Below are 25,504 nucleotides of genomic sequence, written 5' to 3'. Positions count from 1 at the left end.
TTGCCTCGCGGCAGCCAGGCGGTGCAACCATTGGAGGACCTTTTCGAGGAAGCCTTCATGTCATGTGGTGGGGGATCACATCGCACAGCCCGCAATGAATCAACAATTATTATCGTTCTTGGGTTATTTTGTCACGATTGTACAAGAAGCAGACGAGCAGGACATGTGCGTACCTAGGTAGGCGCACGTTTCATGCGCCCGGGAGGATGCTGAAACATGACAGCTGCACGAAATCCTGAATTCATCGCGCGGTGGACTGCCCAGGTGCTGGTTTGGAACTTCACAATACGTCGCAATGGTTTCTCTCAGGTCCTGAATCACGCACATGCCCGAGCAACGAGACGGCTTCAATGTTGGCCAGGATTCAGTGATCTACGGGAGGAAATGAGAAGTGGAGCGATCAATAACGAGATATGAATCATGCAGTACCCAGGTACGGATGGATAATGGACGATGTGTGTGCGGTATCCATGTCCCATCTACGTAGGTACAGACTGTACGTGGAGGACGAGGCTGTGTGGCTTGGCGGATCCAGCAATACCTACCTAGTAGGTAACTCCCTAGGTAACCTTGGAATCTATGAATAAACCTTTCGGGACGACGATGCAATGGGCGGGCGGCTGTTTCCAAACCCGGGCGGCGGGACTGAACGACGACAGTGGAACGTGGACCACCCATTTTCGCTCAGGCGCCCAGTCGTGCCAGTCAATTTCGTTCAGAATCACGAAGGGTTACCCCCAAATGACCCAGTATGATGATGACTGACGCGTAGCTGAGACGGGCCACCTCCGCCCCAAATGGGTGGGACTTTGACATCATCGGCTGCCCAAGCCCTGACTTGACTTGGAAAAGCCAGCGTCGGACCCTGACGAAACGCTCCAGGGCTCTCTCCCAATTCCTTTTTTCACTCCAGGGCTCCTGTGTGTGTCGTCATTTTCAACGTGGACAGTGAGAGTCCTCGTCACCACCACACGCACGCGTTTTGTCCGAGCGCGATCAGAAATTGACCATCATCGTTGAGTTGCCCAGCAGAAACACCCGGGCACACTTGCAACGATGTTCACAGTAGACTGTCCATGCAAAGATCGATGGCACCGACGCAGCTTCGGTATGTTGTTGCGGCGCCAAAACCCATGTTCTTGGGCCAGCGTCAAAATGTCCCGATCGTGAACGCCGCCCTTTACCTACGGAGAGAACCATGATGTGAGACAGCACCTGGGCAGTCTTCATGCACCCTGGAGGACTAGTACAGCAACGTACCCAGGTAGTGTTCATACTCCTTATTAAACCCCGTTTACGTGTGATCTGGATGCTAAATTGAGCCGACTCGTGGCTGCTCACGCCCTCTAACCTTTTGTAGTACCTGTAGCCTCCCAAGGTTGCTTCGCTTGACTTCCAAGCTTGCTGCAATAAAGCCTTTCCTGAATTCCATTCATTACCTAGCTATTCCTCCGACGTTACCGAGTAGCGTACCCACATCCTTCCTTCTAGTCCTTTGATCTTTGGGCTGCTGTCGTTATAACATCGAAACTATCCCACCCTGCTCCTCCTGTCTTCGAATCCCAACACGGCAGCTTGCACAGATCGAATACCTGCTTGTACCTCGACGTCTCCTAGACCACCTCGGAGATACCAGCCAGCTTCACATGTGAAGCACTTCCCTACACAGTACCTCCTAGGACATCTCCCCCAATCATGGCCAAACGTTTATCCACCATGTTCAATCCGAACTCCTTCTCCGAAGACAAACGCAAGCCCGACTCAGCGACCAGTCAAGTCCCTCGTCGAGAACCTACTCTACCAATGATGCAGCCACCAACAACATCGAACGACATCCCTAGGAAGCCTTTACCTTCATCCAATACTCTTCTGCCACCATTGCCCTTTGAATCATCACGATCGGGTTCCGCCGTGTGGGAGGATACTTCAGACCACCGGACAAACTCCGATCGCCGTGATGCACGTCTGTCCAAGGTGCCAACCTCACGACCGGTATCTCACGCTTCGGAGAACAAGGATCAGATCAAACTTAAGAAGAAACATTGGTGGAACCGAGAAGATGGTAACGCGAATGACGCACCACAACCGAGAGCATGGACAGCAGGACACCACAAGACTATGGCATACGACGTTGACGGTCTCGTTAACGCCCAGCCTGTGAAAGAGTTGTGGAATGAAAGGACCGGAAATTGTTTTGTCTACCTCTTTCCACGTACCTCTGGTCTCGGTCCTTCGTTCAGGATCGACACGTCCCTTTTGGCAGCGTCACCAATTTTGACTAAGTTTGCGGTCAGCGAGAACCATGGCAAGCAGGCTTCGACCAGTCGGGACTATAACCACCCACAAATGGAGTTCCCACGTCGAGTTCCTACGCACGGTCATCCGTCAACACCACCCAGAACTCCCAATCGTTATGGAGATTTTCAACAGTCCACACCTCCGTTTGGACAGAACCAGCGTACATCTACCTCTTCTGATGATTCGATAATGCATTTGTACATGCCGCTACAGCTGTCCACCGACGCATCTCTCACGTCGACTCCACCTCGCAACGACGGAAATGCCGCTTTGGAGGATTTGCAGACGTTGGTCGACTGTCGAAATCTGTTCGCGTTCCTGCACGGGCAATCCCTTATTGCAACTGAACGGAGACAGACATTCTTCAGTATATTCACGTCGATTTCACGTCAATTGAAGCATTTTGAGTTTTCCAATATTGACGGCTCGACATTTGGAGACGCAGCCGACAGCTCTTTCAGCTGTTATATCAATGAGCTGTCTCTCGATGACGTTCGAACGAATCGTCAGAAACTTATCGATGGCATCGTTCTGGGTGAACAGATGAAGAGTGTTCGCCTGTACAACGAGGCATTCACTCATGGTGTGGGTTTGCACCAGGAGCTTGTCGCGCTGGAAAACTCTCGATTGTCCCACATATCTCCCGCGACCCGGACTCGTCTCACTCGAGCATACATGGATTTGGAGAAGCGTACCGCATCGGTACGTCGGATCTTGACCGACTTTGAGTTTCCCTTTTTGTTCTCGGGCATCATGAACAGCAAAACTTCGGAAGAACGAAAGTCTGGAGTCCGCTTCGATGCATGGAAAGATAGTTTCCTTGGTATGCGCAAGTTCATCATCGGGACATATAAGCAGCGTTATGGAGATTGGCCACCGCGAGCTTCAAGCAAGAAGAACAATCTGGAGACTTCAGGGTTGAACCGCCTTGTATTGCGAGACGTATACCATGACCTGTCGTCGCTGTATGATCTTCTGGTCGACCGTAACAGTCTCACCACTAGAACAATTGATGGATTCAGCTTGAGCGGAAATACTGCCTCGCCCAAGGTCCGCGGCCTTCGTGCTGTACTGTCAGAATATGATCGCTCATCACCTCCGGTCAAGCCTCCCATGCCATTCGATCTACCTCGACTTCCCAATTTGAAGAGCACTCGGAATGATTTCGGTGCGGCCGATGACAAAAAGCTCGCCAAAGAGGCAGCGAAGAAGATCAAAGACGACGAAATGATCAAAATTCTCCATGCCAGTCGGAATGGCGATGTGGCACCCAATCCATTCTTGGATGCCTTTTGCGAAATGGAACGACGAGCTGCACATGGTTGCAGCCTTAACGAAATGGAAGACCTTCGCATGGGCCAATGGATCTTCATGTACGTCGTCCTCCAGGCCTTGCCTATGCTCGCCTGCGATGCGCCAGGTTTGAGATGGACCGAGGGCGTCGAATACTTCCTGTGCGAGTCTTCACGAGGCGGTGTCCCGTGGGCGGATGTCACACTTGCAAACTCCGCGCGCCGGACTTGGTTCTCGGTCGGTGGCGAAGGCGGCAGCGTCGTCAGTCTCCCATCTGACGTCCTCGAACATGGCGTCGAGGGAATCTACCACCGAAGCCACTGCTGGCAGATGGCGGAGAAATGGTCGGCCAACAATCCCATCTTGAACGAAGCACTGCACGAACAGCAATCTACGGCAGGTTCCAACATGGCAGGTCACCGAGGTCTTGCCCCGCCGCCGAACAACTTCCCGGGAAGCCTCAGACCGGATAGTCGAGCGAGTAGCCTCAGCGCTTCGAGCAAACGTCTTTCTTCGCTTACCCTTGGCCTGGAAGCTTTGCCCATGACGAGCGGAGGTGCACCACCACCTCATATTGAGCGTGCAAAGACGCCGCAGCATTCAGTGGATCAGTCCAAGACGTTTGATGCGATCTTGGGCAACGTTGGAGCGGATACGGGAAAAGCGTCGAAAAAGAGGAAGTGATGATAATGATTCGTTCTGTCTTTCGAGACGACTGTGTGTACGACTTACTTTCTTCCAAAATGTAATAATGACGATTGATGGAGATGCACCGACCCTGATTAAGGCGCTGAAGACTATCACAGTGAGGTCAATTCCAGAATGCAGGCACGTGACCCATCTTTCAATATGTCATGTAGTGGTATGCAACACCGTGAGATGTAAGGCCGGTAATGTCTATTTGGTCACTTCTTGAGAAGAAGCACGTGACTCACCTTCCAATATGTCCGATGTTCGTGCACCTGTGGTGGTGACAGTGACGTGAGGATACTTACCCAAGACACAAGCACGTGCTTGAAATCACGTTCCAGGGCATGGCTTTGTCTCCTTGCCCACGAGTCGCATGTACCAATATGTGATGATCCCCGATGATCAATTGACCCGGTATATGCTGTACTCAGGGCCTTGTTCCCGTTGTAGACCACCTGCACGCCCGCTGCAGGGCTGACGCCTTCGGAAAGCGAAACGAGAGAACCCTCATGTTGGCGAAATGCAGACATGTATGCCTCTTTGAGCCTTTTGCCCGTGATGAAAGGTGCACACATAAATCGAGCAGAGTGATCATGCTTGGTGTTCCATCGTTCTGAGGCCCTTATCGCGATTGACTCGCTTTCGGATAGATTCTCTGGCCTGTCAAGATAGCTACGAGAGCGGTCGCATGGAGGGCATTGCCATTTCGGACCACTGCCCGCTGACGATTTGAGCGCGCGATTTATCATGCGATGATGCGAAGGATATAATCCTTGCACATTCCTTTGATGAGTGCTATCGCAGCGTGCGCGCTCGTGAAGTCGGCATGCAGGAACATGTTCGTATTCAAGAGTTCTCGCCGGTGTAGCTGTCCGGATGTGCAGTAGCACCGAAGTGTAATCAACGACGTGTGTGTTTGTGGGGCACAGAGCGCGCGCGAGTTGGGCAGCCAATATCGGAATCTTTCGTAAAGATTAGAGAGACCGGTATTTGTGATAACGGAGAGAAGACACACGATGCTTAATCTAGAAGGTAGCATCAGACTAGAGCAATCACGAGTTCTCATCCCAGTTGATCAATTCCGCTGGAGCGTGCTGAAGCGAATCCGAGACAGAAATGGTGGCAGATCTGTTCCATCGTGTATGTTGACCTGGCACGAGCAAGCCTCGAGTGTGGAGGTGACAGCACCATCTGACGCCACACGGGTGGAGGAGTGATCGGGATGGTGGACAAGCATTACCATAGTGGTTGTTGGTGATATGGGATCGCGACATATGTCGCTATTGTACAGTGATCCTCGGAGCAGACCAGAAAATGGAGAGGCGGGCGGGAAACGTTCGGCTTTGCCGCACAGACTTGGAAACGGCCGCCGAGCGAGGGCGTCTGCAGATGAATTGCTTGATGCATCGAAACAAGCTCTGCCACCCACGTAGGTGTCGTCTTGCAAATCCGCAAGGATGCGATACAGTATCTGAGTATCTCTTTGACCTGCACCGGCTCACCACGGCCTAATTTTCGGCTCAGTCATCCACTACGATGTCGAGAGCATGCAGCGGTCGGGCAAAGCTTCAGACGATGAGCCGCAACCTTAACAATTCCACTTCAACTATGCGTCGATTGGTCCATTTGTTTGTGAAATGATGTGTTCGCTGAGCGTAGTCCAATGCATGGGAGACGTCCTGTAGCAGAAAATATCGATCTGCACTGAACGTAGCATGTCCTCTAATAAGCCAAATCTCCGCGATGGAGACGTGGATTGTAGCGGAGTCGCTATTTAAGCGAGAGAATTGTGAACTACACTCTGGACGATCATCAGCACGAGTTCAAGTCTCATCATTGCAGTGACTCCGGTGAACCTTGGAATGAGTAGATGAGGAATGAAGATGCCTTATCGCAGGAATCAGCGGTCGAAACCGGTTTGAGAAGGTGCAATTGCTAGCTCGTAGGTCAAACAAGCGAGACTACAGGATAAGCTCAGTGTAGTGCGTGCCACTGCTGTGCTGTGGTGAACCCATGCTGTCACGGCTGTGGAGACAACCTGAGGCTGCCGATTTGCAACACTCTATGCGGACATGCATATGTTCCAGCGCCACTAGGTTGAAAAGGGCAGCTGAAATCGTTTCACGATGCACCTGACCGCCAATCGCGTCAAGGACTACCTGTAATAACAACACCCCTCGCCGCTTTACTTGGCGACAAGTGTTTGAGAGGGAGTCGAATAACTCCCTATGGCCACTGAGTAGTACGTGTCGGTCGTGTGGATTTCGAGAAAGGAGGCGTCACATATCCATTCATGCGACGTCCGTTGATGACGAGTACTTTGCTAGATGGAATTTAGTCCTTGAGTGGAGCAAGTCGCCAGCATCAAAGGCTGAGAGGTCAACCTTCAGATTGCGTTCACGAGACGTGGGTTGCGCTAACGAGGACCGAACCAAAGCTTGGTGAAGTCTTCTGTGCTTCTCTATCTCATGACTTTCAAGCGCTCTGGTCCCACGTCGGCATTGACGCCCAGAGTCATGACCTATCATCCCCCCGGGTTCTGCGATAAAGAATTAAGCCACATGAGGCGTGGAGGGAGGCCTTTCCTTGCATCAAGGTGCTTAGGGCGCGCCTCATCTCTGCAATTTCAATGCTATGAGATCCGCGCGCAATGGAACCTCACGACGCCTCCTCGCCGGTCAATGTCCTCGCCAAGAGAGCGAAGCATTCTAGTGTGCTCAATAGATAATGAGCTTGGCGTGTAGGCTGGAAGTGGAGTGAACCTGACGCGACCAGAGCGGATCTTCTACTGTTAAGCCAGCCTCGAGCAAACAGGCAACACCAGGCACATGTTGTGTTGACTGTGATTAGTAATTTTCCTCAGCGTGACCTCCCATCGCAAGCCGGGCTAAAGGCTCCGTTGCGGCGGCGTGTCATCACAGCGCGTGCGCGGGTTCCTGAGACACGTCCCGTTACATTCGCTATTCATCACGAACGACTCGTTCACGCACGGCGCTCCCACATCTTCTTGCGCACGCCATAGCGCTACGACGACACAATCAAGACTTGGTCAAGTCGTGATCGGCGTACGGCGAATGCACCGTGAAGAGGATATGCTCCGTGTCGCGTTGAAGGCGCTAATCAGGCGGAATGGAAGTGGGATCGCTGATAAGCCCGCCGGCGCTACCCTGCTACCCTGCAATTTAGGTCCAATCCCATCGCCAATAAGCTTCCGATCCCGCTTCCCGTCGCCCGTCAGGCGTTGCAGATCTCCCGTGGGGAAGGTCGAAGAAGCCTGTGGGAAACCTTCGACTGCATCTCCCTCTCCACCACCCAACTCCTCCATCATCAGGCGCGAATCAATCTATCCGGCCGTCCACAGTATCATCGATTCCGACCACACCCATTGCATGCACTGTACAGTATGTGTATGCACGCAGGTCGATCTTATCTCCTTGGTATTGCTTGCGCGCTGTTGGTCGTCGCTGCTAGGTCCGCCTTTAATTCAACCTGATTGTCCAGCAGCGCAGCATCTCATTGGCCCGCTTGTAATGATCTCGAGGACATGAAACGCTGCTGATCTATATCGCGCTCTTAAGCGGACCAACCACCTCGACTGTACGCGGACATTCACTTATCTACAGAGCGCATTGGTGGCGTGCCCGCGCATCACGTACTTCCTTAACAATATCACAAACATGTCTCTCCGCATCACTCTGTTGATCCCTACTCGCATTGCACCCTCCCATCTCTAATCCCAACTGCAGCATCCCTCGGAGCACGCTTACCTCAATTGCTCGTCTTGCAGAACATAGCTCGTTCGTCGATCAATTCAGGTGCATCCCCGTCTGTGCCACCATGCGACCTCATGATAACTGATGGTTGCATGTGATTGCTGTGCCACCGATCGTCTTCTGGAAGAACAATCACGTAACGTACTATTGTATCTATCATCGGTCTGAATGTCGTTCATGGAGTTGCGTAAGAAAGACATATAAGGCTCGAAGTTCGTCTCCCTTTTTTTTCTCTTCCTGGATCATCATCTTCGGCATTCCTTTCGATCGTACAACATCCAACATTTTCGGACAATTCTCTTCCATCTCCAAGATGCGTTACTCTCTTACCACCGCTCTTCTTGCGGTCGCTGCCTATGCAGCTCCCGCAGAGGAGATCCTCTCCAAGCGGGCGACCTTCAAGATTTCCGCGCACCCGAAGAACGTGACCACTAATGGAGCGCTCTCCATGATGAGAACTCATGCGAAGTTTGCACGCCACTATGGTTCCGTGGCACCTGCTGATGTCAAGGCTGCGGCTCTCACTGCGGTCCAGAGTGGATCTGTGACGTGAGTTGGAATATCTGCGCGAACTAGCTAGAATCGTGGTGCTAATGAAACAAAAGTGCCAACTCAAATGAGGGCGATGTCAGCTACCTAAGCCCGGTGAACGTCGGAGGCAGGGTACGAATGTCACAAATCCGATGATTGTCGAATCGAACTAATCATTCGCGCCAGACTCTCAATCTTGACTTTGACACTGGTTCATCCGATCTGTACGTGTTCCTGAAAGCTGGGTCAAAAGCGAATTTTCTAATATTTTCGTAGCTGGGTTTTCTCCACCTACCTTCCTCAATCGTACCAATCAGGCCATGACGTCTACAGCCCGTCTTCATCCGCGCAGCGATTGAGCGGCTCCACCTGGAGAATCTCCTACGGAGACGGTTCCGGTGCTTCTGGAATCGTTTTCGCCGACAAGGTCGTTGTTGGTCCGGTCACGTAAGTCTTTTCTGATGATCCCCCATCGACTAGACCCTTCTGACAGCCCCGTTGTGCTACTGTCCAAGCCGTCGAAGCCGCCACATCCATCTCCGCGCAATTCGCGCAGGACGCCAACAATGATGGCCTGCTCGGCTTGGCGTTCAGCAGCATCAACACGGTCCAGCCCACCAAACAGAAGACCTTCTTCGACACTGTGAAGAGCAGCCTCGCTCAGCCTCTTTTCGCTGCCGACTTGAAGCCCGGTCAGACCGGTTACTACGACTTTGGCTACATCGAATCTTCAGCCTACACCGGCAGTATCACCTACACCAGCGTTGACAGCTCGCAAGGCTTCTGGGGCTTTACTGCTGGCGCCTACTCCACTGGAAGCTCTGCCAGCCCTGGTACCGTTGGTGCTTCCATCATGGACACTGGTACTACTCTTCTTTACATCCCTGCCGCTGCCGTCCGCGACTACTATGCTCAAGTCCCCGGTGGCAAATACGACAGCAACCAGGGAGGCTACGTCGGCTCATGCAGCGGCACTTGGCCAGCCTGGAATGTCAAAATCGGAGGCACTACCTTCGCCGTCAGTGGCAGCATCATCAGGTTCCAGCCGCTTGGAGATGGAAGCAACAACTGCTTCGGAGGCATCCAATCAAGCGCCAGCGTCGGGTAAGTACCTCAATCCTCGATTGTCTCTCTGCAGCCAGCTAACACCCTTCGAAGCATAAATATCTTCGGAGACATCTTCATGAAGACCAAGTATGTTATCTTCGACCAGACCTACTCTACCCCGAGGCTCGGAATCGCCAACAAGTAGGTCTCGACTTCCTTGATGGCCAGGGGTGACGGGAGGCGTGTGTGAAGTTGATCTGGCCCGGTATCGATCAAAATGGGGAATTTATCAATATTCGGCGGCTCTCACGTGGCGAGCTGTGCTATTATGATTATGACGCTACAGGACGGCATTCTCCTCGCTTGGCTGAACCTACACAGTATCTATGCTGGAACAGTTGATGGTTAGAACACATTGAGACGAATGTATTCCATTTTATCCTACGATTTGGTGACAGGAAAATGGTGATTCATGCCTCAGGCTCCTAAATTCGGCCCTGACGTCCGAACAACACTGCACTACCTTGCACCACTCGGTGCAGCGCCACGAAAGCGAAACGCGCGCTGAGCCCGTGCCTGTCATAATATTGCGCGTTGAGGAAAGGAGGGTCCTCAAACAAAGGCAGCCCATCAGGAGGACCAGTTTTGGTTCGAAATGGATCGCTGTCGAGATCCTCTTCATTGAACAGCGTCCTGGAAGTTTCTTGAGAAAAGGCTCGAAATTGTGCCAACGTTCCGATGCATCCAGTCAACGACACGCTGATATATTGGAGTATGGTCTCTGCTGCCTGTTGAGTATCAGTGCTGTTCTCCAGGCCGTGGCTAAGTTGTGCGAATTTCGGAAAAGCTTTCAGCTTTGCAACTTTCCTCAAATCAAATCGATCAGGGAACGTCACAAGGTCGAAACGCGAAAAGGTTAACTCGGAGCTGCCAGCGATGTCAATGCATCCTTTCTCTTGCCAGATTTTGTCGTTACTCTGTAATCATTTCCAAGTGTGCGGGAATGCTTGCCACCTCTTTGTCCACTCAAGTGCCTGACAATGTCATCTATCTCCTCGAAATTGAAATGTTCATTCCACATGTGACATGCCGTGATCTCTGCAAAACGATTCACTTCATAAGGATAAAACTTATCTTTTGAGAACTCGGCTTCCCACTGTGCGTCATCCATTTCTATCGGGATACGGTTCAGGATGTCACACATCTGGTTGCAGACTTCGAGTACATCCTCTAGACTTCGACATGATTTTTCGCTGAGGTAGAATGTCGGCCCAAATTCCCGCTCGCCGATCGCAAATTTCTTCTTGAGGACTTTATCATCTATTGTTCTCCTCGGGCCTCTAGCCGCCATGTAGAACGGAATGAAGCTCCGAGAGTCAGGGTCGTCCAGAGCCACCGATAGTGTAGTTTCCCTTTTCTCCTCGCTGCCATATTTTTCATCAGAAACTTCAGCGGTGGAAAGCTCGTCGACTTCGCTGTCATCTTCGGGAAGAAATTCATCTTCTCCGCTGCCGTTTCCCTCGTCATCATGTCCTTCACCAGAATCATCCTGTGAATCTTCGATAGTTTCTTAGGAACGTTTGCGTTTGCTGTCGGTCTCGGACCGCTCACTGCTCTCCTGGAAATCTTCGGGTTCTTCGATCTTGTCTGCTTGCTCGGCCGCTTCAATCTCTGCAAACTCTGGCGGAAGCTCCAAATAGTCGCCCTCGAAAGTCTTTCTCTTTGACCTCCTTGGCGCAGACATCGTGAGGATGTCGAGATGATTTGCAATATCTCGAGATAGATTTGCTGTGAGATGATTTTGTTTGCATCAAGATTTGTGATCAATATTGTGGTGTCGAACCTCCACAAGTGGGCATCGGTCACCATGGGGGTGACTAGTGAAATGTAACAAACAAAGCCACATGCAAGCAAGAAGCACCATCTGCATGTTTTGGAGATTGCATCACCAGGCAAATGCGGCTTGCTCAAAACGCCAAGATCGCGTTTCACTTTTGTTGAAGTTACTTGCATTGCGACATTCCTCAGAGGAGACGGTTGCCTGGTCAGGTACATCATCCCTACGAGAAAGTGAGCCATACAGAAAAGTCAGGTATTTCGCTGACGCCACCATAGATTCTTGCCTTCCCTCTTTCCTACATTCTGGCTCTTCTGGCATGTACGCAAGTATCGAAAACAAATCGCCTGTAATGACTGGACCAGCAAAGGAAAAGAGAGTCGGTACCAAGGGCGGGTACAGCTCTCGCCCGGATCGAGACTCGCCGAGAGCAGATCCCGATTATTCGGCAAAAATCATGGTGAGATCGATATGTCGCACACGGTGCGTGCTGAATTGACAATTGGATTTTCCAGAAATCCTGGAATGACGGCTATGATGCCGCACATCAGCTGTACCTCAACGATCAGTTTGAAGAAACATTGAAGCTTATCGACAAAGATCTGGAGGACACGTCGTGCCCCCCAATCAGCCGCGCGCACCTTCTTCTGCTGGCTTCGCTATGTCACAAGGAATTTGACGCTCAGATGGATCGTGTGAGTCGCCCTACTAATCGTCCTGTAAATCATCTCTGACCATGTTGATAGCTCGTGGCCGCGAGAAAGGTTTACGAGACGATGATGAAGAATTATGCCTTCGGCAGCAACAAATCAAAAGACAAGCTCCTCGAAAATCTTCGCAAGGACCTCGAAGATGCCGAGAAGAGATTGGATGAAGCGCGCCCTGGACGATCCCTGTTCCGTAGGGACATCGACAAAGTGACAGATCGATTGGCAGACATGCAAGCGGACAACGCCACAAACTTTACGGAAATTAAGGATGGAGTCGTCCGTCTCGCCGACATTGTGGGCCCAGAATTTCAACGACTACCCGGACAAATCCTAGGAATGAAGGAGGATCTGGAAGGTAGGTTGCTAGCCCTGGATGACATTTTGGCGAGCTTCGTCGAAATCAAAACGGTCGAGGACGAGAAAAGGATGTCAACGGCCGCGGTCAAGAAACATTATCAAGATGAGATCACCGATCTCAAGAAGGAGAACAGCGATCTCAAGGAGGAGATCAATGGTCTCAAGGAGATGATCAACTCCCAAAGCGCTCAGATCAGCTCTCAGAACGCTCGAATCAACTCGTTGGAGAAGCAGGCGGAAGAACGTATCCGCGCCACAATGAGAGCGCTGACTCAATCTCTATCTTCTTCGCCAATCAAAAAGACCGAGAGCTATGCCACAGGGGCGTCGAAAGACCCGACCATCAATCATTCGCCTGAGGAGTTTGCCGAGCAACGGCTAAAGATCGATTCTTTGAAAGCCAAGTTGAGCTCTGTGGAGGCGAAGCTTGAGGCTCATAAGCAGAAGAACTCACTCATCATCAAAAACCTTATGACTGCCCAGGAATTTGAACCACCGACGCCGGCCAAACCCAACACAGCGGCAACATCTGGAGAGATCGAAGAGGCAGCCACGGCGGGCGCCGAGGCTGAAGCTCCTTTCACGCCGACCAGGCAGATCAAGAGAGATCAGAAAGCCGCCGCTCCAGCCGTGTCATCCGACGCCCAAGAGAGCGCAAAGGCCGCCGTTCTCAGCACTATCCCGGAAGCGCCAGCGCTGCCTGCAGAAATCACTGCCAACGAGCCTGTCGACGTTTTTAGCTCAAAGTCAGGTGCTGGACCGGAGCGAGGTGTAAGTTAATTCGAGCTCCAAGATATAAATTTCATGCTGACAATCGAACGCATCGCAGGAGAGCTCAGGCAAGAAGAGGAAGACCGGCGGCATCGCTAGGAAATTGATGAGAAGCGTGAGGAGTGCCTTCCATATTCCCAATAGTACTTCACAGACTAAGCTTGCCAAGTTCGACGACGGAGAGGCCGAGGGACCTGCCTCGAGCGTGGCACCTCTCAATTAGTCACGCGATTTTGTCGGGAATATCGTTCTCGCTGAATTTAGGTGACTGATCCGCGAGCCTTGACCCTTTGAGAATGATTGGGGTGGTTCATCCCCGGGTCCCTGACGCTCACATCACTGCTTTCTTGAGTCGTCAATCGTATCCATAGTGTTTTATTTTCTCAATGACAATGTCCTTGATGGTAGACGGCCTCTCTTGTCATGTTTCCCTCGGCCGGGAATTCACTCAAGTTGCGTGTGCATCGACACAAATTCCGACGACGTGATCCGCCCGAACTGAAGTACACCTGCAAGAACAACTTTATGATCTCGAGGAACAAGAGAATATCGTTTTCCAAGTACAGCCATAGAAGTGGCTACGCAGCCCACTCATACTTGCGTCGTAGGCGCACGCCACGGATCAGCCTGCGGTCTCAGACGAGGTCGTCGCGAGCAAATGAGCATTGCCTTACCTCTTTAACATCGAAAATCGGCGTGCATCCCCCAGGAATGATGGCACATCCATCCCCGAGGGTGATTTGAGATGCAGCTGCTGCTCTGAATGGCTACTTGTTCGAGGCGGTTGGCAGTCAACCGGCGCTGTAACCACGACGGGCGTGCATAGTGAAGCAAACGAAAGCGGCCAGTGTGAGTAGTTGCGGAGATAGTACGAGCGATTTACAGTCAGGCGTTTCGTGACGTGCGAGATCATGACTTTGGATTGTTCCCTTTGTGTCTTACAGGTATAAGACAGTGTGCTCGACACTCAATAGCGACCAACTTTGTATGCTGAGCTGGCGATAGTGTCCTCACAATCATCATCATCACTAATTGGATCGTGGGGCAGAGTGCAATTTCTTGGCCAGATGAAAGGCAATTGTGGGCGTCAGGACCATTCATCGCCCCTTCTCACCTACACTGTACAGCCATCGTCCTAGAGATTGGCGACGAGCTTCGGATTAGTCATCGAAGTGCATCGGGTGGCCCCTGTATCACCGGATACCTATCTATTTTCCTCAATTTCTCACCTATTGCGGGGCTCTCATTTTGGTAACACCCTGATAGGGGCCGGTCTGGAGTGTGTTCAAGATTCGGGCGCGACGCGACGACGGGGGGGCGTGCTGCGGCCAAAATTGTGCACGGGCGGCCGTTAAGGGCCGCCCGCGATTCTAGCGTGCCCATTGAATCTCAACCAGATCCACAATTTGATGAAGTTGCGAGCTGCGACTGCCCTTCTTGAGATGCAGACGTAACGGGTGTGTAGTGACTGCGCAATTGGATCTACATATGTTCAGTGTCGCCATATCATATTTTCCTACAACGCTGCGGTATATGGTTATTTATCACACATAAGAGACAAGATATCAAAATTGACACAAAGACCGACATGGCATCACTTCATCCGAGACCGCCCTATAGCGACGAAGAATTCGCCAACTACTATCCTTCAAATCTCGAACTCAAGCAAGTACAGATTCTTCTTCGGCATGGAGAACGAACACCGGTGGGACCACGTTTTCAAAATGCAGGCTTACACCCGTATTGGCCATATTGCAAAGCTGCAAATGCGATGAGGTCCATCATCCTTGGTGCTGACGGGAGTCTCGATACACTCGTATGGCAAAGAACCCTCGAGACCATAGGTAGTCAAGGTCGCCCAGCTCTACAATCAGGACCCAAAGGCGAACTCGATTCCATGTGTCAGCCCGGCGAATTGACTGATCGAGGTCGTGAAACGACTCTGGCATTGGGTCAGCGTTTCCGTCAACTTTACGTCAACCGACTCAAATTTCTACCTGAATTTCTTGACGAGGACTCAAGATCGAATGTTCGCCTGCAGGCGACTGTCGTACCTCGCGCACTCGAAAGTGTTCAACAAAGCTTTACCGGGCTCTATCCGCCTGCTTCGCGCTCGCCTGGACTCGCTCCACCAGAAGTAATTCAGCGACTTTACCCGGACGACACTTTACTACCCAACCAAGGAACCTGTAAGCGGCTTAAGCAGCTTTCTACAGCTTTCGCAGAGCGTACCGCGAAGTTATGGAACGATTCTCCCGAGATCGGATACCTCAACAAGAGGCTTGGCAAGTGGATGCCCAAGGAAAGTCCCACAATTGCAGTAGACTCATCACCCCGGCTTAGTGGTATCATGGATACTATCAACGCGACTCGTGCTCATGGTCCGGCGACCAAATTGCCCGAAGAGTTTTATGATCCTCAAGTTCTGTCCAACATCAACCGCATCGTCACTGAGGAGTGGTTCATCGGTTACCGAGAATCCAACGAATACCGCCGACTCGGCATTGGAGCCTTGATCGGCGACCTCACTCAACGCATGATCGAGAACGTTCGTGGGCTTCCTGTCGAAAATTCAGACAAACCTTTTAAGCTGGGAATGGCGGGGTGTCATGATACTACCATCGCTGCGACCTTGACTGCGCTGGGTGCCTTCCGCGTTGATCAGGACTTGTGGCCCAACTTCACGTCGTCTATCGCTTTCGAACTCTTTCAAACGCAGAACGGCATTGATTCGAAAGCAAAGCCAACTCCGTCCTGGTCGAGTTCCATATTCTCGATGATAAAGCCCTCGGCCTCATCTGCTTTGTCCACGCGTGAGCCGCTATCTTCACTGTCAAGCTCGGAGCGTCAGCAGCTAGACAACCACTACGTTCGCGTTCGATATAACGATACACCTGTGACAATACCTCACTGCGAACGCCCTGGTAATCACCTCCCCGGCGATACTACGTTTTGCACACTCGCCGCATTCAAGCAGGTTGCGGACCAAATGACGCCTTTGGACTGGCGAGCCGAATGCTCGAGCAATTTGAAGGAGAGCGCTTTCCCGAGCAAGGTCGAGCCGGTGATGGGAATAGAGTAGATCGCGATCCGATCCGGATGTGTTGCAGAGATAGATCAATAAAGTAAAACGGTACCGGTGTCCATAGATCGAAGACAGCATTCATTCCGTCTGCATGGGCTCGTACACAGTAGGAATCGGCCAAAGCGCAGGTGTGAGCCTATAGGCTCCGATCGAGAATCGAATACTCGCCGGAGGTGAGTTCCTCGGATCAATCACCCGGGTTCGGGATGTCTGGGGTTCAATCTCTATTCGCAATCGAAGCATGTCATCCTTGGTGACCGGCATTTGGACGCTATACATGGGCCGGATGGAACGTTTGTTCCAGATGGTGATGTCGATATCTTTCACGCATCGGTGGGAGGTATGGCACAGCCTGGGCGCAGCTCGCACACAGCGTGTACATTCCCAGATGTGTCAAGGGAGTTCCCACCTGCAGGTTTCTGGTCGAGATTTATTAGGGGAGGCACCCCCAGCTGCAGTCACTAGTGCTGACATGACGCAATGCTTGTCATGTGAAAATCTGCCGTGGAAGATTGAGGTTTTCTATAGGATCCTGCGAGGATATTCGTTGCGAGTGTGGAGTTTGTTGATGATATCAAAGATCGTCGACTACGCTCCATGAAAATGTGCAATATACAATAGACTTATCGGAACAGGTTCGCGAGATGGTCAGACGGATACGATACAATCCAATAAACAGAGTCGTAGCACATAGGCCGCCCGCAGTATTGACAAGACCTGCAGCCAAGCCACGCGGGCCCGTCTCAGGGCGTGTAGCGAGTTGCACCTGAGGCTTAGATGCGATCGACACGGTTTCGGACGGCATGCAACCGCGACACTGTGTCATGACATGAGAGCGTTGTGAGCGTATACTTCAAGCTGAGTACTTTTCAGCCAAAAATGGGATATCGTCTCTCCTCTCGCAGCTTGTCCCTGCCCCGGGTTCACGATAATCCCCATGGCGCAACCAGCCTTTGCTTCTCTGACACTTGACCCATTCGAGGCTTTGGGTGTTGAGCGTGACGATTCATATGAAACCATTCGGGCAAAATATCGGCAACTGGTGCGAAAGTACCATCCGAATAGACATCGAGGGGACAATCCTAGTGCTTCGGATTTGTCTCACCATTTTCATCGTGTTCGTGAAGCATGGGAACAGCTGGAGCACGCGGCTAATCGCAGACGATGTGTCGAACTTCTCAAGCTGCTGGATCTTCAAAGTGCCCTCGAATCGTACGCCTTAGAGGCCAGGAATCCGTCATCCCCACAACAGCAGCAAACGTCTGGTATTGACAGTCACAACTCGAGTGACGCTGACGAAGACCTGCCAAGCACCAGTCTTCGGCGTAGACAGACGGTACTCAACCGACATAGGAGCGGAGATCATGGCGATGTGCCAGCCTTGGAGTCTGCGACCCGCAGTGGCCGTCGACCACAAGGCTCCCTATCCCGGAAGTTTTTCAGCATTCGAGATGTCGCCAAGTCAATCACACCTGGGGCGCGGCAGGATGAATCTTCCAAGACTTCGGAAGAGCGCCGGCAAAAGATATTGAAATTACGCAGGAAAGAGTACGAGGCCTTCATAGAATATCGGGATGCAAAGCTTGTTCTACTAGAAGCGGAGAAGAAAACAGAAGAGTTAGAGGAGCGGTTTCAAGATGCCAGGTTCAAGCGGGAATACTTCGAGCGGATACCAAAAGAGACAAGCGAAATGATGCGGTCGTTCGCTACCAAAATGGGTGCTATCAGGGCTTTCAACTCGCATGCGCCGAGACGACAGAGTGTACCGGATGCGAGCCACAACATCTTGTCCCCGGTAGCGACATCACCTCCCAGCAATCAGTTCCTGATCCCAGACAACTTGCTATCGCGAAAGAAGTCGATACATCGCAGAGGATGGAGCAGTGACATGAGCGGTGACCAGACAAGCAGTGATGAAGATTTGCCCGGCCCATCAAGATTACGATACTCACCCTGGTCCGGTCAGTGGGCATCAATATCGAACCTTGTTCAGCCGCGAGGCCGTTCTCCTGCCTCGCTACCATCCGATCCGCCGGATGCACAGGATGGGCGCTCTGATTCTGGAAGAGTATCCCGAGCGTCGAATGGGCGTGGTCCAGTAGAAGAGTTCAAACTCCTCATACGCCCGCCCACTGCATACGTCACAGTCGGAGACGGCCACGAGTCCAGCGGTGATAGTCAATCTCGGTCACTTTCTCCGCAGATGCCTGTCTTCGAATATCCCGAGTCGCGTTTCCTGGTCTGCAAACCACCAGGCCTCGTAGAGATGTTTGGTATTCAACAAGATGGTCGCGCTCGATCACCGAGTCCAGCTGCACCTCGGCGCCCCTCGCCGGCAGAGCCTAATAGTGCTGCAGCGACAGCTGTCCTTGAAGAATTTCAGTTCGGCTTCAAGGACTCGGTGCCTCCGCAGCATAAACGCGTGCCACGGCAAAATGTACATCATGTGTCGCAAATCGTCGAGCACCAGCTGTTGAGCTTTGAGCCCGATGCTGAGGCAGACCCCGCTCTGTTACTCGAAAGGCTGTCGCGCCTCGACAAGAACATCGCTCAAAAATTTGTAGTGAAGCGCGATACGCGTAAACAGTTCAATTTCAGACTCGTGTATGGACGACCGCAAACGGCTCACGACAGCCAGACTTCCTTCATCGCGTTGAGTTATCGGCGAAGACTCATAGTGGAGAAGCGGGCTGATCACTACACTTTGCCCCTCGACCCTGAAATCTTCCAAGCAGTCTGGGACGAGCGCATGTCAGAAAGCGAAGGAATCTGGATCGACCAAATTTGCATCGATCAGGATTCGGAGGCCGAGCGAACCATCTCCATGTCCGCAATGGACCTGGTTTATCGGAATGCCAGGCTTATCGTCGTTGCTCTTGATGACATTGTGCTCGAGAGCCATGAAGGTGAGCTCCTCCAGGCTCACATGAAAGAGTACATGAGCCTGCAACACGTGGCTGCAAGGCAGCGCTTTCGTCACAAACAGCCGCCTTATCTCGAATCCCGTGAGGACTTGTTTCTCGTGGTCAGAAAGCTTCTTACTTCATCCTGGTTTGTGCGAGCTTGGTGCAGGCACGAGATGAGACTTGCCAAGAACCACGTTTTCTTGGTCCCCTGCAAGCGAGCAGGTTTTTTCCAATCGAGGGATGTGCTGCGCTTCAACGGAAAATGCATTGCACATTTGTTAGCCCTTGCTACCGAGGTTCCATTCGAGCCCGCCATCGAATCGATCAAGCCAGCTTTGTATGCTTTCTTCAGTGATCGCAGCAAAGTCGCTAGTAGTCCGCCGATAGCACAAGCGCATCATGGCAACTTTTCAACGGTGATTGCGGAGGTCTTTGGCATGGAGGCTGGTGGTGATCCTCGGGTTCCAGCCGAACAAAGGCAGTCTGACGCTCGCAAAGACAAGATTGCAATCATCCTCAATACCATGGAATGCGGGCTGGCGCTTCACCCGGGTGTTCGGATGCCAAAAATAATCGTCACGGACAATGAATGTTTCCACTACCTACTCCTCCTCGCGCTCGCAGCACACGATCCTGGTGCTTTGTGTTCCGTAGGTCCGCCATTACCGATCTACAATACCATGAACACTTGGCTACATGCGCCTACTGTCGCTGACTCTGGACTCAACAATTACAAGACACTCACTCGTCTCTGCTCAGACTCTCACTTCAAAACTTACAACGATGGGTCTGGGCCTTTTCTCGAGCTCGATTTGATATTTCTAAAGCCCGATGATGTTGTCATGCCCGATTCCACGATTCACCAGGCAGATGCAAAGTCTCGCATGTATGTGCCACAACAAGACCCGGAACGAATGGCTCTCGCCGAACGAATGGTTTCTCTCTGCTTAAAGGAGAAGCTCGGACGGAACAGAAAGCGCTATTTACTACACGAGCGTAAATCCGAGGCGCTTTTCGGCTCGATGCGTGATCTCTATGTCGAGACTATGGCAGCAGTCATCTATTGCGGCCCGACCTGGCTGGGTGAAATTTGCCGACGCTACCGGGTCGGACGCTGGAAAGTTGAGCTTCTGCAGGGATGGCAATTACTTGTCGCACTGCAGAACACGTGCGGCAAATGGCCAGAAGAAATGTGGGCTGCCAACAATGCTGTTGGATTCCTCATGGACTTTGTCAACTTTCTCATCATCCGAGGTCTGCCTCAGCGCCAGATTTCGAAGCGTGAATTGTGGCGACCAATCTGCGTGTGCAGCGCAGCAGGGGGGAACGTACTGACCTTCATACCGTCTGAGCGTAGCCATGTTCGTACGGCTGTGCCAAAGATATTGGTCAACGACGATTACGCGCAACTCGCGCGACTTTGGGTTCTCGAACCCCGCGAGCCTCGGCATCAACGTAGTGATCTACGGTTGAATGAGTGCGATGAATGGTCCCTTTTGGGCAAGACAGTTGTCTTCAGCGATGATGTTTCGATCGAACAGATGAACTCATTTCATGGCGACTACCGAGATCGACAAAAGGTGTACGGGCGTGGCTCGCTGTGAGAAAGGGGAGAGAAGTTTTTAAAGTCTTACCCATGTTCGAAATAGATATGCTTCATCATTTGCACATGCAATTCAACGTGGCTTCAGTAGTCGTTTCGAGTACCGTACATGCAACGCTCGTCATCTGTGTTGCCGATGCTGCATCGTTACACTATTTCATCGTTGATTGTCCATCGCACGTGTTGCACCCCGTACATTATCCATTGTTGACTGTAACCGCACACACGCAGTCTTGCAAGGTTGCGACAGTCATGTTGATCAACGGTGTATATCATACGCTACAGGTTGGCAATGATGGAAACAACAACCAAAATAGGAGCTCTTTCGTAGTAGAAAGTGCACCCTTTTTGACGGTTGGATGCTTCCCATGTGTAAACTTCACGAAACATGACTACGTCTGCCTTCCCGGCGGCCTCATGAGGTCGAGAACTTCCCAACCCAAACCCTAAGATACATATCAGCACAACCCTATGGTAGTCGTTCGTGTCTGGCGACGCGCTGCAGTGGTCTGAGGGCGGCCGAAGGATGCAGACGAATAAACGTCACAACTGGAGCGCGTTCATTATTTGGGACGCAATCTGTGGCCAGGTTCTGGCTCGGCTTTGGCGACGTCAATGGCGCGTAGGAGGTCCGGAAAGGAGAGGGAAATCCCGCCATTATTTTTCTCCGAACCAAAGGACGGTCCAGCTGTAATCCCAGATGACTACGTGAACACCCGAAATGTCACTAAATCTGGAAAGAAGACGAGAGTGACCATCGAAAACTCCAAGTCGAAAAGCACCCAGCCGCGCAGCGACTCGTTTCGCCAATGGATTCAAAGTCATGATCTCGACCAACCGAGCCAGGATACTCGATCACAGCGATACCCCGAGTCTTTGCATTCGCTTTACCCGGCCAGCGCATTAGATGGGAGGGCGTCAGCTTCGAAAAGCCACTTGCGTCGATGGGCGCGATCGGAGCCCGATGAACTCACGTCGAACTTACTGGGACCTGATGTATTAGAAAGTGCGGGACGATTTCCGATCGCCAGTTTACGTGAAGGCGCAAGACAACCGATAGAGGCTGTACGGCACCGTGCTACTGGTATCCCATACAACGATACAGCATATGAAGCATACCCTCGCCACAGGCGCAGGCAGAGTGCTAGTGATCAAGTCATCGCTAATTGGAACTTCGCGCTCGATGAGTTTGAACGCCGAACCTACGATTTGGCTCAGCAGCAGGCGCGACATGATGTTGATCTCGAGATTCCAACTCCAGGTCGTGTATCCCACAGGGTTCCAGTTGATGACGAATGGTACGGAAACGAGGTATTGGGGATACCTACGAAGTCAAGACGGAAACGAACGAAAGGCAGTCGTTTCACATTGCCTCCTGATGAAGTACGAGCTGAAGATCCGGCGCGTGGCAAGAAACCTCATGAAAAGGTGAAGCGGGGCTCGGATGTATCCAGCAAGAGCTCATCATCCGAGAAGCCTGAACCGCCAGATGAAGACGGTGGTGCAGGCTCAGGGCGTGAGTCTGGCAGCACCGATACATCTGATAGTGACGGTTCATCATTGGGAACAACCACTAAATCGGGAACATCAGAACAGGTCGTCGAAATATCGGAGGGCTCGTCAGACTCCTCTTCGAAAAGCTCAGTTCGATCCGCTCGGAGAGGAGTACGTTGGAATCTACCCGGAGAAGAAACAGATGTGAACGAATTCGATGATCCGCTCGCATCACTCGACGTGTCGCGACTCATTGGACAGCGATCTATCAGTGACAACAACATCCTGTCGACCATTGGTGACGAGCACATGCATGAGAAGCAAAAACTCACGTTGAGGGGTTTGACTCAATTCGATATCGGAAGGTCATTATGGACCGGGGACCATCTCCGGGACTGGGATCTTGGAGTGGAACTAACTACACTGGCAGAGTCAACACCTGATTGTCTGCACACCAGGATCCAATGGTATCACCTGGAAAGGGACCTCATGGTTTTTGACGAGTTCATGACAATGGTTCAAAAGTGTCCGCATCTCACAGATAAGATCAAGCAGCAGGTTACTGATATGCTAAGAACCGTAAAGTATGACAAGCAGAAGCAACGCCAGTTTGGGTACGATATGGACGCCGCTGTCCAAAGTGAATTTGACTACGAGGACGGTTTCGCAGACAAACAGCAGCCGACAAGTTCGGCGACCTTCCTGAATTTGCCATATCTTTCTTTGGAAAAATACGCGGGCGCTGATCTACAGTCCCTATCATCTGCATCTGCTGTGCATCCGGCTAGAGGAATCGTCCAAGCATCTACTCGAACAGTCAATGACAAACGCGAGTTGGCGCAAGTCGTTACGACAAGGGCGGACGTGCCAAACGGAACCTGTTTGCATACATCCAATTTCTGGTGCTTGATCGTGAATGACAATCTGATTTTGACCTGCAGTCGTTTGAACGTCGAGGAACTCCGCAGCACCGTGGTGAACGTCATTCAGCCACCATACGATGTCACATCGCAGGACATCAGGATTACATCTGGTGCTGCTTTTGGCTGGCAATTTCCCTCAAAGGACGTGTCCTCATGGCCCAACGTCCTGGGATTGTTTGGTGACAGTTTGATGGATGTTGTCAATGGGCAAAAATTTCGCCACAATGGTCAAACACTGGACGCAGAGACGTGGTCCGACCTTATCAGCAAAGGTGTCTCGCATCACATTGAAGTGCTGCCTTCATTATCACCAGATACCGCTCTCGGCACTTACTTGAAAGTACATGACCTTATTGTGGGCAATGATGCAAAACGTGTACTGCCTACGAATAGAGCTAGTCGTGAAGACCATCCACTTGACTCGACGAAGCAAACATCACCTCACGCGCCAACGAAAAACTTGCCTCACACGCCAAAGCTAGATCCACGCCCTTCTCCTGCTCAAGCTCATACTCACCTCTCCGTCTTCCAGCACAGTCGCACATCGAAGGCGAGCTCCGTAGCCGATTGGGCTGAGATACTACATTCCGCCATGATGTCCCAGAACACAGCCTACTCGGAATGTCCGACCGCACGGATTGGTGATATACGTGAATGGATTGAAGCTGCCGACCCAGCTGGCTCAACGAAAAGTGCTGGAATGGTGAAGGGCGCTGACAATGACCGAGTAAGAAAGAGAAAGGCAGCTGTGACTGTGATTTATGTGGCAGGATTCTTTTGGCCATATGATCTTGAGCACGAGGTTCTTGGCAAGCTATTTGGTGCTCTTGTGAGGATTCTTAACAACAAATTAGGCAGCGGTAGTGCATTTTTGGTAGAGCTTGAGGAAGACGTCCTTCCTCTCCTGTTTACCATGACAACAATCTTTGCTGGGAATGAGCATCACCTCCAACAGCTGCCTGATCATTTTGTCAGAGCCTGGTTACGTTTTGTGACTGCTATTCTCTTAGCAGCTGAGGCGCCCGAGCCAGTCCGGACAGGTAAAGCGCAACGGCTGCCAGAATTGAAGCTGGCTATTAGACAATTGAAGCTTATGAGGCTGGATTTGCTAAATGGTGAGCAAGCACTAACCCTCGTCACGCGGAGACATGACCTGAGCAAATTCGAGATCTGCTCAACACGAGGCATTGCGACTCTACTGGTTGATAGGCTTTGCAAAGGCGTCATGCGTGGCGTCCCTGATGTCGGCCAGATCTATGAGGATTACTATCATCAAATGGTACGTCTCGAGCCGAGTGTCCCCACCGCGCTGGGTTCTGACTTTGTCTTACGCCTGGCTCCCTTCGCACATTTGATTGACATTGAATCCAGCTTGATGCCGTGACAGGAGATCCCTTTCAGCGCTCACATCGCGATGTCCTGAGGGACTACCAGCAAGAATTGGAAGCCGTGCTACGCATTCTGAATGGTCAATGTGAGGTCCTCGATCTCCTGGATCGGAGCAACGATCAAGCCGAAGTAAGCAACAGCACAGCGCCCGACTTGCCACCATTCCGTGAGTTTCCATCGCTGAAACGAAAAATGCGCCGTTGTCTGGGTGAAGTCACGTTTCGTATCGACACCTTCGAAGCATTGCACGGCCGCAGCGACGATCTAGGTACCTGGTTGTTGAGTCGCATCGAAATGAACAGAGACAAGCAGGAGTCTGCCGTCATTGTTTTCACCATGGTCACCATAATATTCCTCCCGCTTTCCTTCGTCGCTTCCGTTCTAGGGATGAACACATCTGATGTGCGGAATATGGATGGCACTCAATGGGTGTTCTGGGTCGTCGCCATTCCGCTGACCATTGTCATAATGTTCGCCAGTCTGTGGTTTGCAGGCCTCCTGGACGGGTTGCGGCGTTGGCTGGCCTCCTTACTTCGTGTTCACCCCGCCAGGACCACGAAATCGAGGACGAGTGACTTCGCCGAAACAATGTCAGAGAAGATATCGCGAGGAGCGACGTCAGATCCCGAGAGGCACCGGTATGGCTCCTCCTCCGGGCTGGAGAGGCGTGCAACGACATACCCCTCATCACTACAGCGGCGAACGTCGACCGGCCTCACGCGTGGATGACAAATCTCACGGAGCTCCAAAGGCGAACGTGTTCACCAGCAAGAGCCAAAGACATCATCGAAGTCAAT

At 51.8% G+C, this 25,504-nt stretch overlaps 8 protein-coding genes across 8 annotated transcripts; 6 read left to right on the top strand and 2 right to left on the bottom strand.

Moving 5' to 3' along the window:
- The first annotated feature begins 1,300 nt into the window (after window positions 1-1,300).
- Window positions 1,301-4,500, top strand: K489DRAFT_375196 (uncharacterized protein). Its single transcript, XM_033603635.1, has one exon. The coding sequence runs from the start codon at window positions 1,696-1,698 to the stop codon at window positions 4,273-4,275; it is 2,580 nt and encodes an 859-aa protein (XP_033464149.1). The 5' UTR covers window positions 1,301-1,695; the 3' UTR covers window positions 4,276-4,500.
- K489DRAFT_6893 (uncharacterized protein) lies at window positions 4,425-5,443 on the bottom strand. The gene is made up of 2 exons (XM_033608839.1): window positions 5,297-5,443; window positions 4,425-5,243 (listed from the first exon to the last, which is right to left on the bottom strand). Exons 1-2 carry the CDS (start codon window positions 5,345-5,347, stop codon window positions 4,497-4,499), a joined length of 798 nt encoding a protein of 265 aa, XP_033464148.1. The 5' UTR covers window positions 5,348-5,443; the 3' UTR covers window positions 4,425-4,496.
- A 2,834-nt stretch (window positions 5,444-8,277) lies between these two features.
- K489DRAFT_375194 (aspartyl protease) lies at window positions 8,278-10,075 on the top strand. Its single transcript, XM_033603634.1, has 6 exons — window positions 8,278-8,603; window positions 8,660-8,717; window positions 8,772-8,809; window positions 8,862-9,032; window positions 9,087-9,689; window positions 9,744-10,075. Exons 1-6 carry the CDS (start codon window positions 8,368-8,370, stop codon window positions 9,835-9,837), a joined length of 1,200 nt encoding a protein of 399 aa, XP_033464147.1. The 5' UTR covers window positions 8,278-8,367; the 3' UTR covers window positions 9,838-10,075.
- Window positions 10,076-10,117: 42 nt separating this feature from the next.
- Window positions 10,118-11,376, bottom strand: K489DRAFT_397444 (uncharacterized protein; the record flags this gene model as incomplete). The annotated part of the gene is made up of 3 exons (XM_033606906.1): window positions 10,118-10,609; window positions 10,672-11,201; window positions 11,244-11,376. The coding sequence occupies 3 exons, from the start codon at window positions 11,374-11,376 to the stop codon at window positions 10,118-10,120; spliced, it is 1,155 nt and encodes a 384-aa protein (XP_033464146.1).
- A 602-nt stretch (window positions 11,377-11,978) lies between these two features.
- On the top strand, window positions 11,979-13,573 carry K489DRAFT_6814 (uncharacterized protein). The gene has a single exon (XM_033608834.1). The coding sequence runs from the start codon at window positions 12,246-12,248 to the stop codon at window positions 13,314-13,316; it is 1,071 nt and encodes a 356-aa protein (XP_033464145.1). The 5' UTR covers window positions 11,979-12,245; the 3' UTR covers window positions 13,317-13,573.
- Window positions 13,574-14,895: 1,322 nt separating this feature from the next.
- On the top strand, window positions 14,896-16,389 carry K489DRAFT_366304 (phosphoglycerate mutase-like protein; the record flags this gene model as incomplete). Its single annotated transcript, XM_033602757.1, has 1 exon — window positions 14,896-16,389. One exon carries the CDS (start codon window positions 14,896-14,898, stop codon window positions 16,387-16,389), a length of 1,494 nt encoding a protein of 497 aa, XP_033464144.1.
- A 701-nt stretch (window positions 16,390-17,090) lies between these two features.
- Window positions 17,091-21,065, top strand: K489DRAFT_375190 (uncharacterized protein). Its single transcript, XM_033603633.1, has one exon. It carries the CDS (start codon window positions 17,330-17,332, stop codon window positions 20,900-20,902), a length of 3,573 nt encoding a protein of 1,190 aa, XP_033464143.1. The 5' UTR covers window positions 17,091-17,329; the 3' UTR covers window positions 20,903-21,065.
- Window positions 21,066-21,516: 451 nt separating this feature from the next.
- Window positions 21,517-25,436, top strand: K489DRAFT_405846 (uncharacterized protein; the record flags this gene model as incomplete). Its single annotated transcript, XM_033607189.1, has 2 exons — window positions 21,517-24,597; window positions 24,690-25,436. The coding sequence occupies 2 exons, from the start codon at window positions 21,517-21,519 to the stop codon at window positions 25,434-25,436; spliced, it is 3,828 nt and encodes a 1,275-aa protein (XP_033464142.1).
- Between the last annotated feature and the right edge of the window lie 68 nt (window positions 25,437-25,504).

This window comes from Dissoconium aciculare, assembly GCF_010015565.1.
Source record: "Dissoconium aciculare CBS 342.82 unplaced genomic scaffold K489scaffold_1, whole genome shotgun sequence".
Lineage (NCBI taxonomy): Eukaryota > Fungi > Ascomycota > Dothideomycetes > Mycosphaerellales > Dissoconiaceae > Dissoconium > Dissoconium aciculare.
Note: the sequence above shows the minus strand (reverse complement) of the source record. Positions and strands in the feature narration are given on the sequence as shown.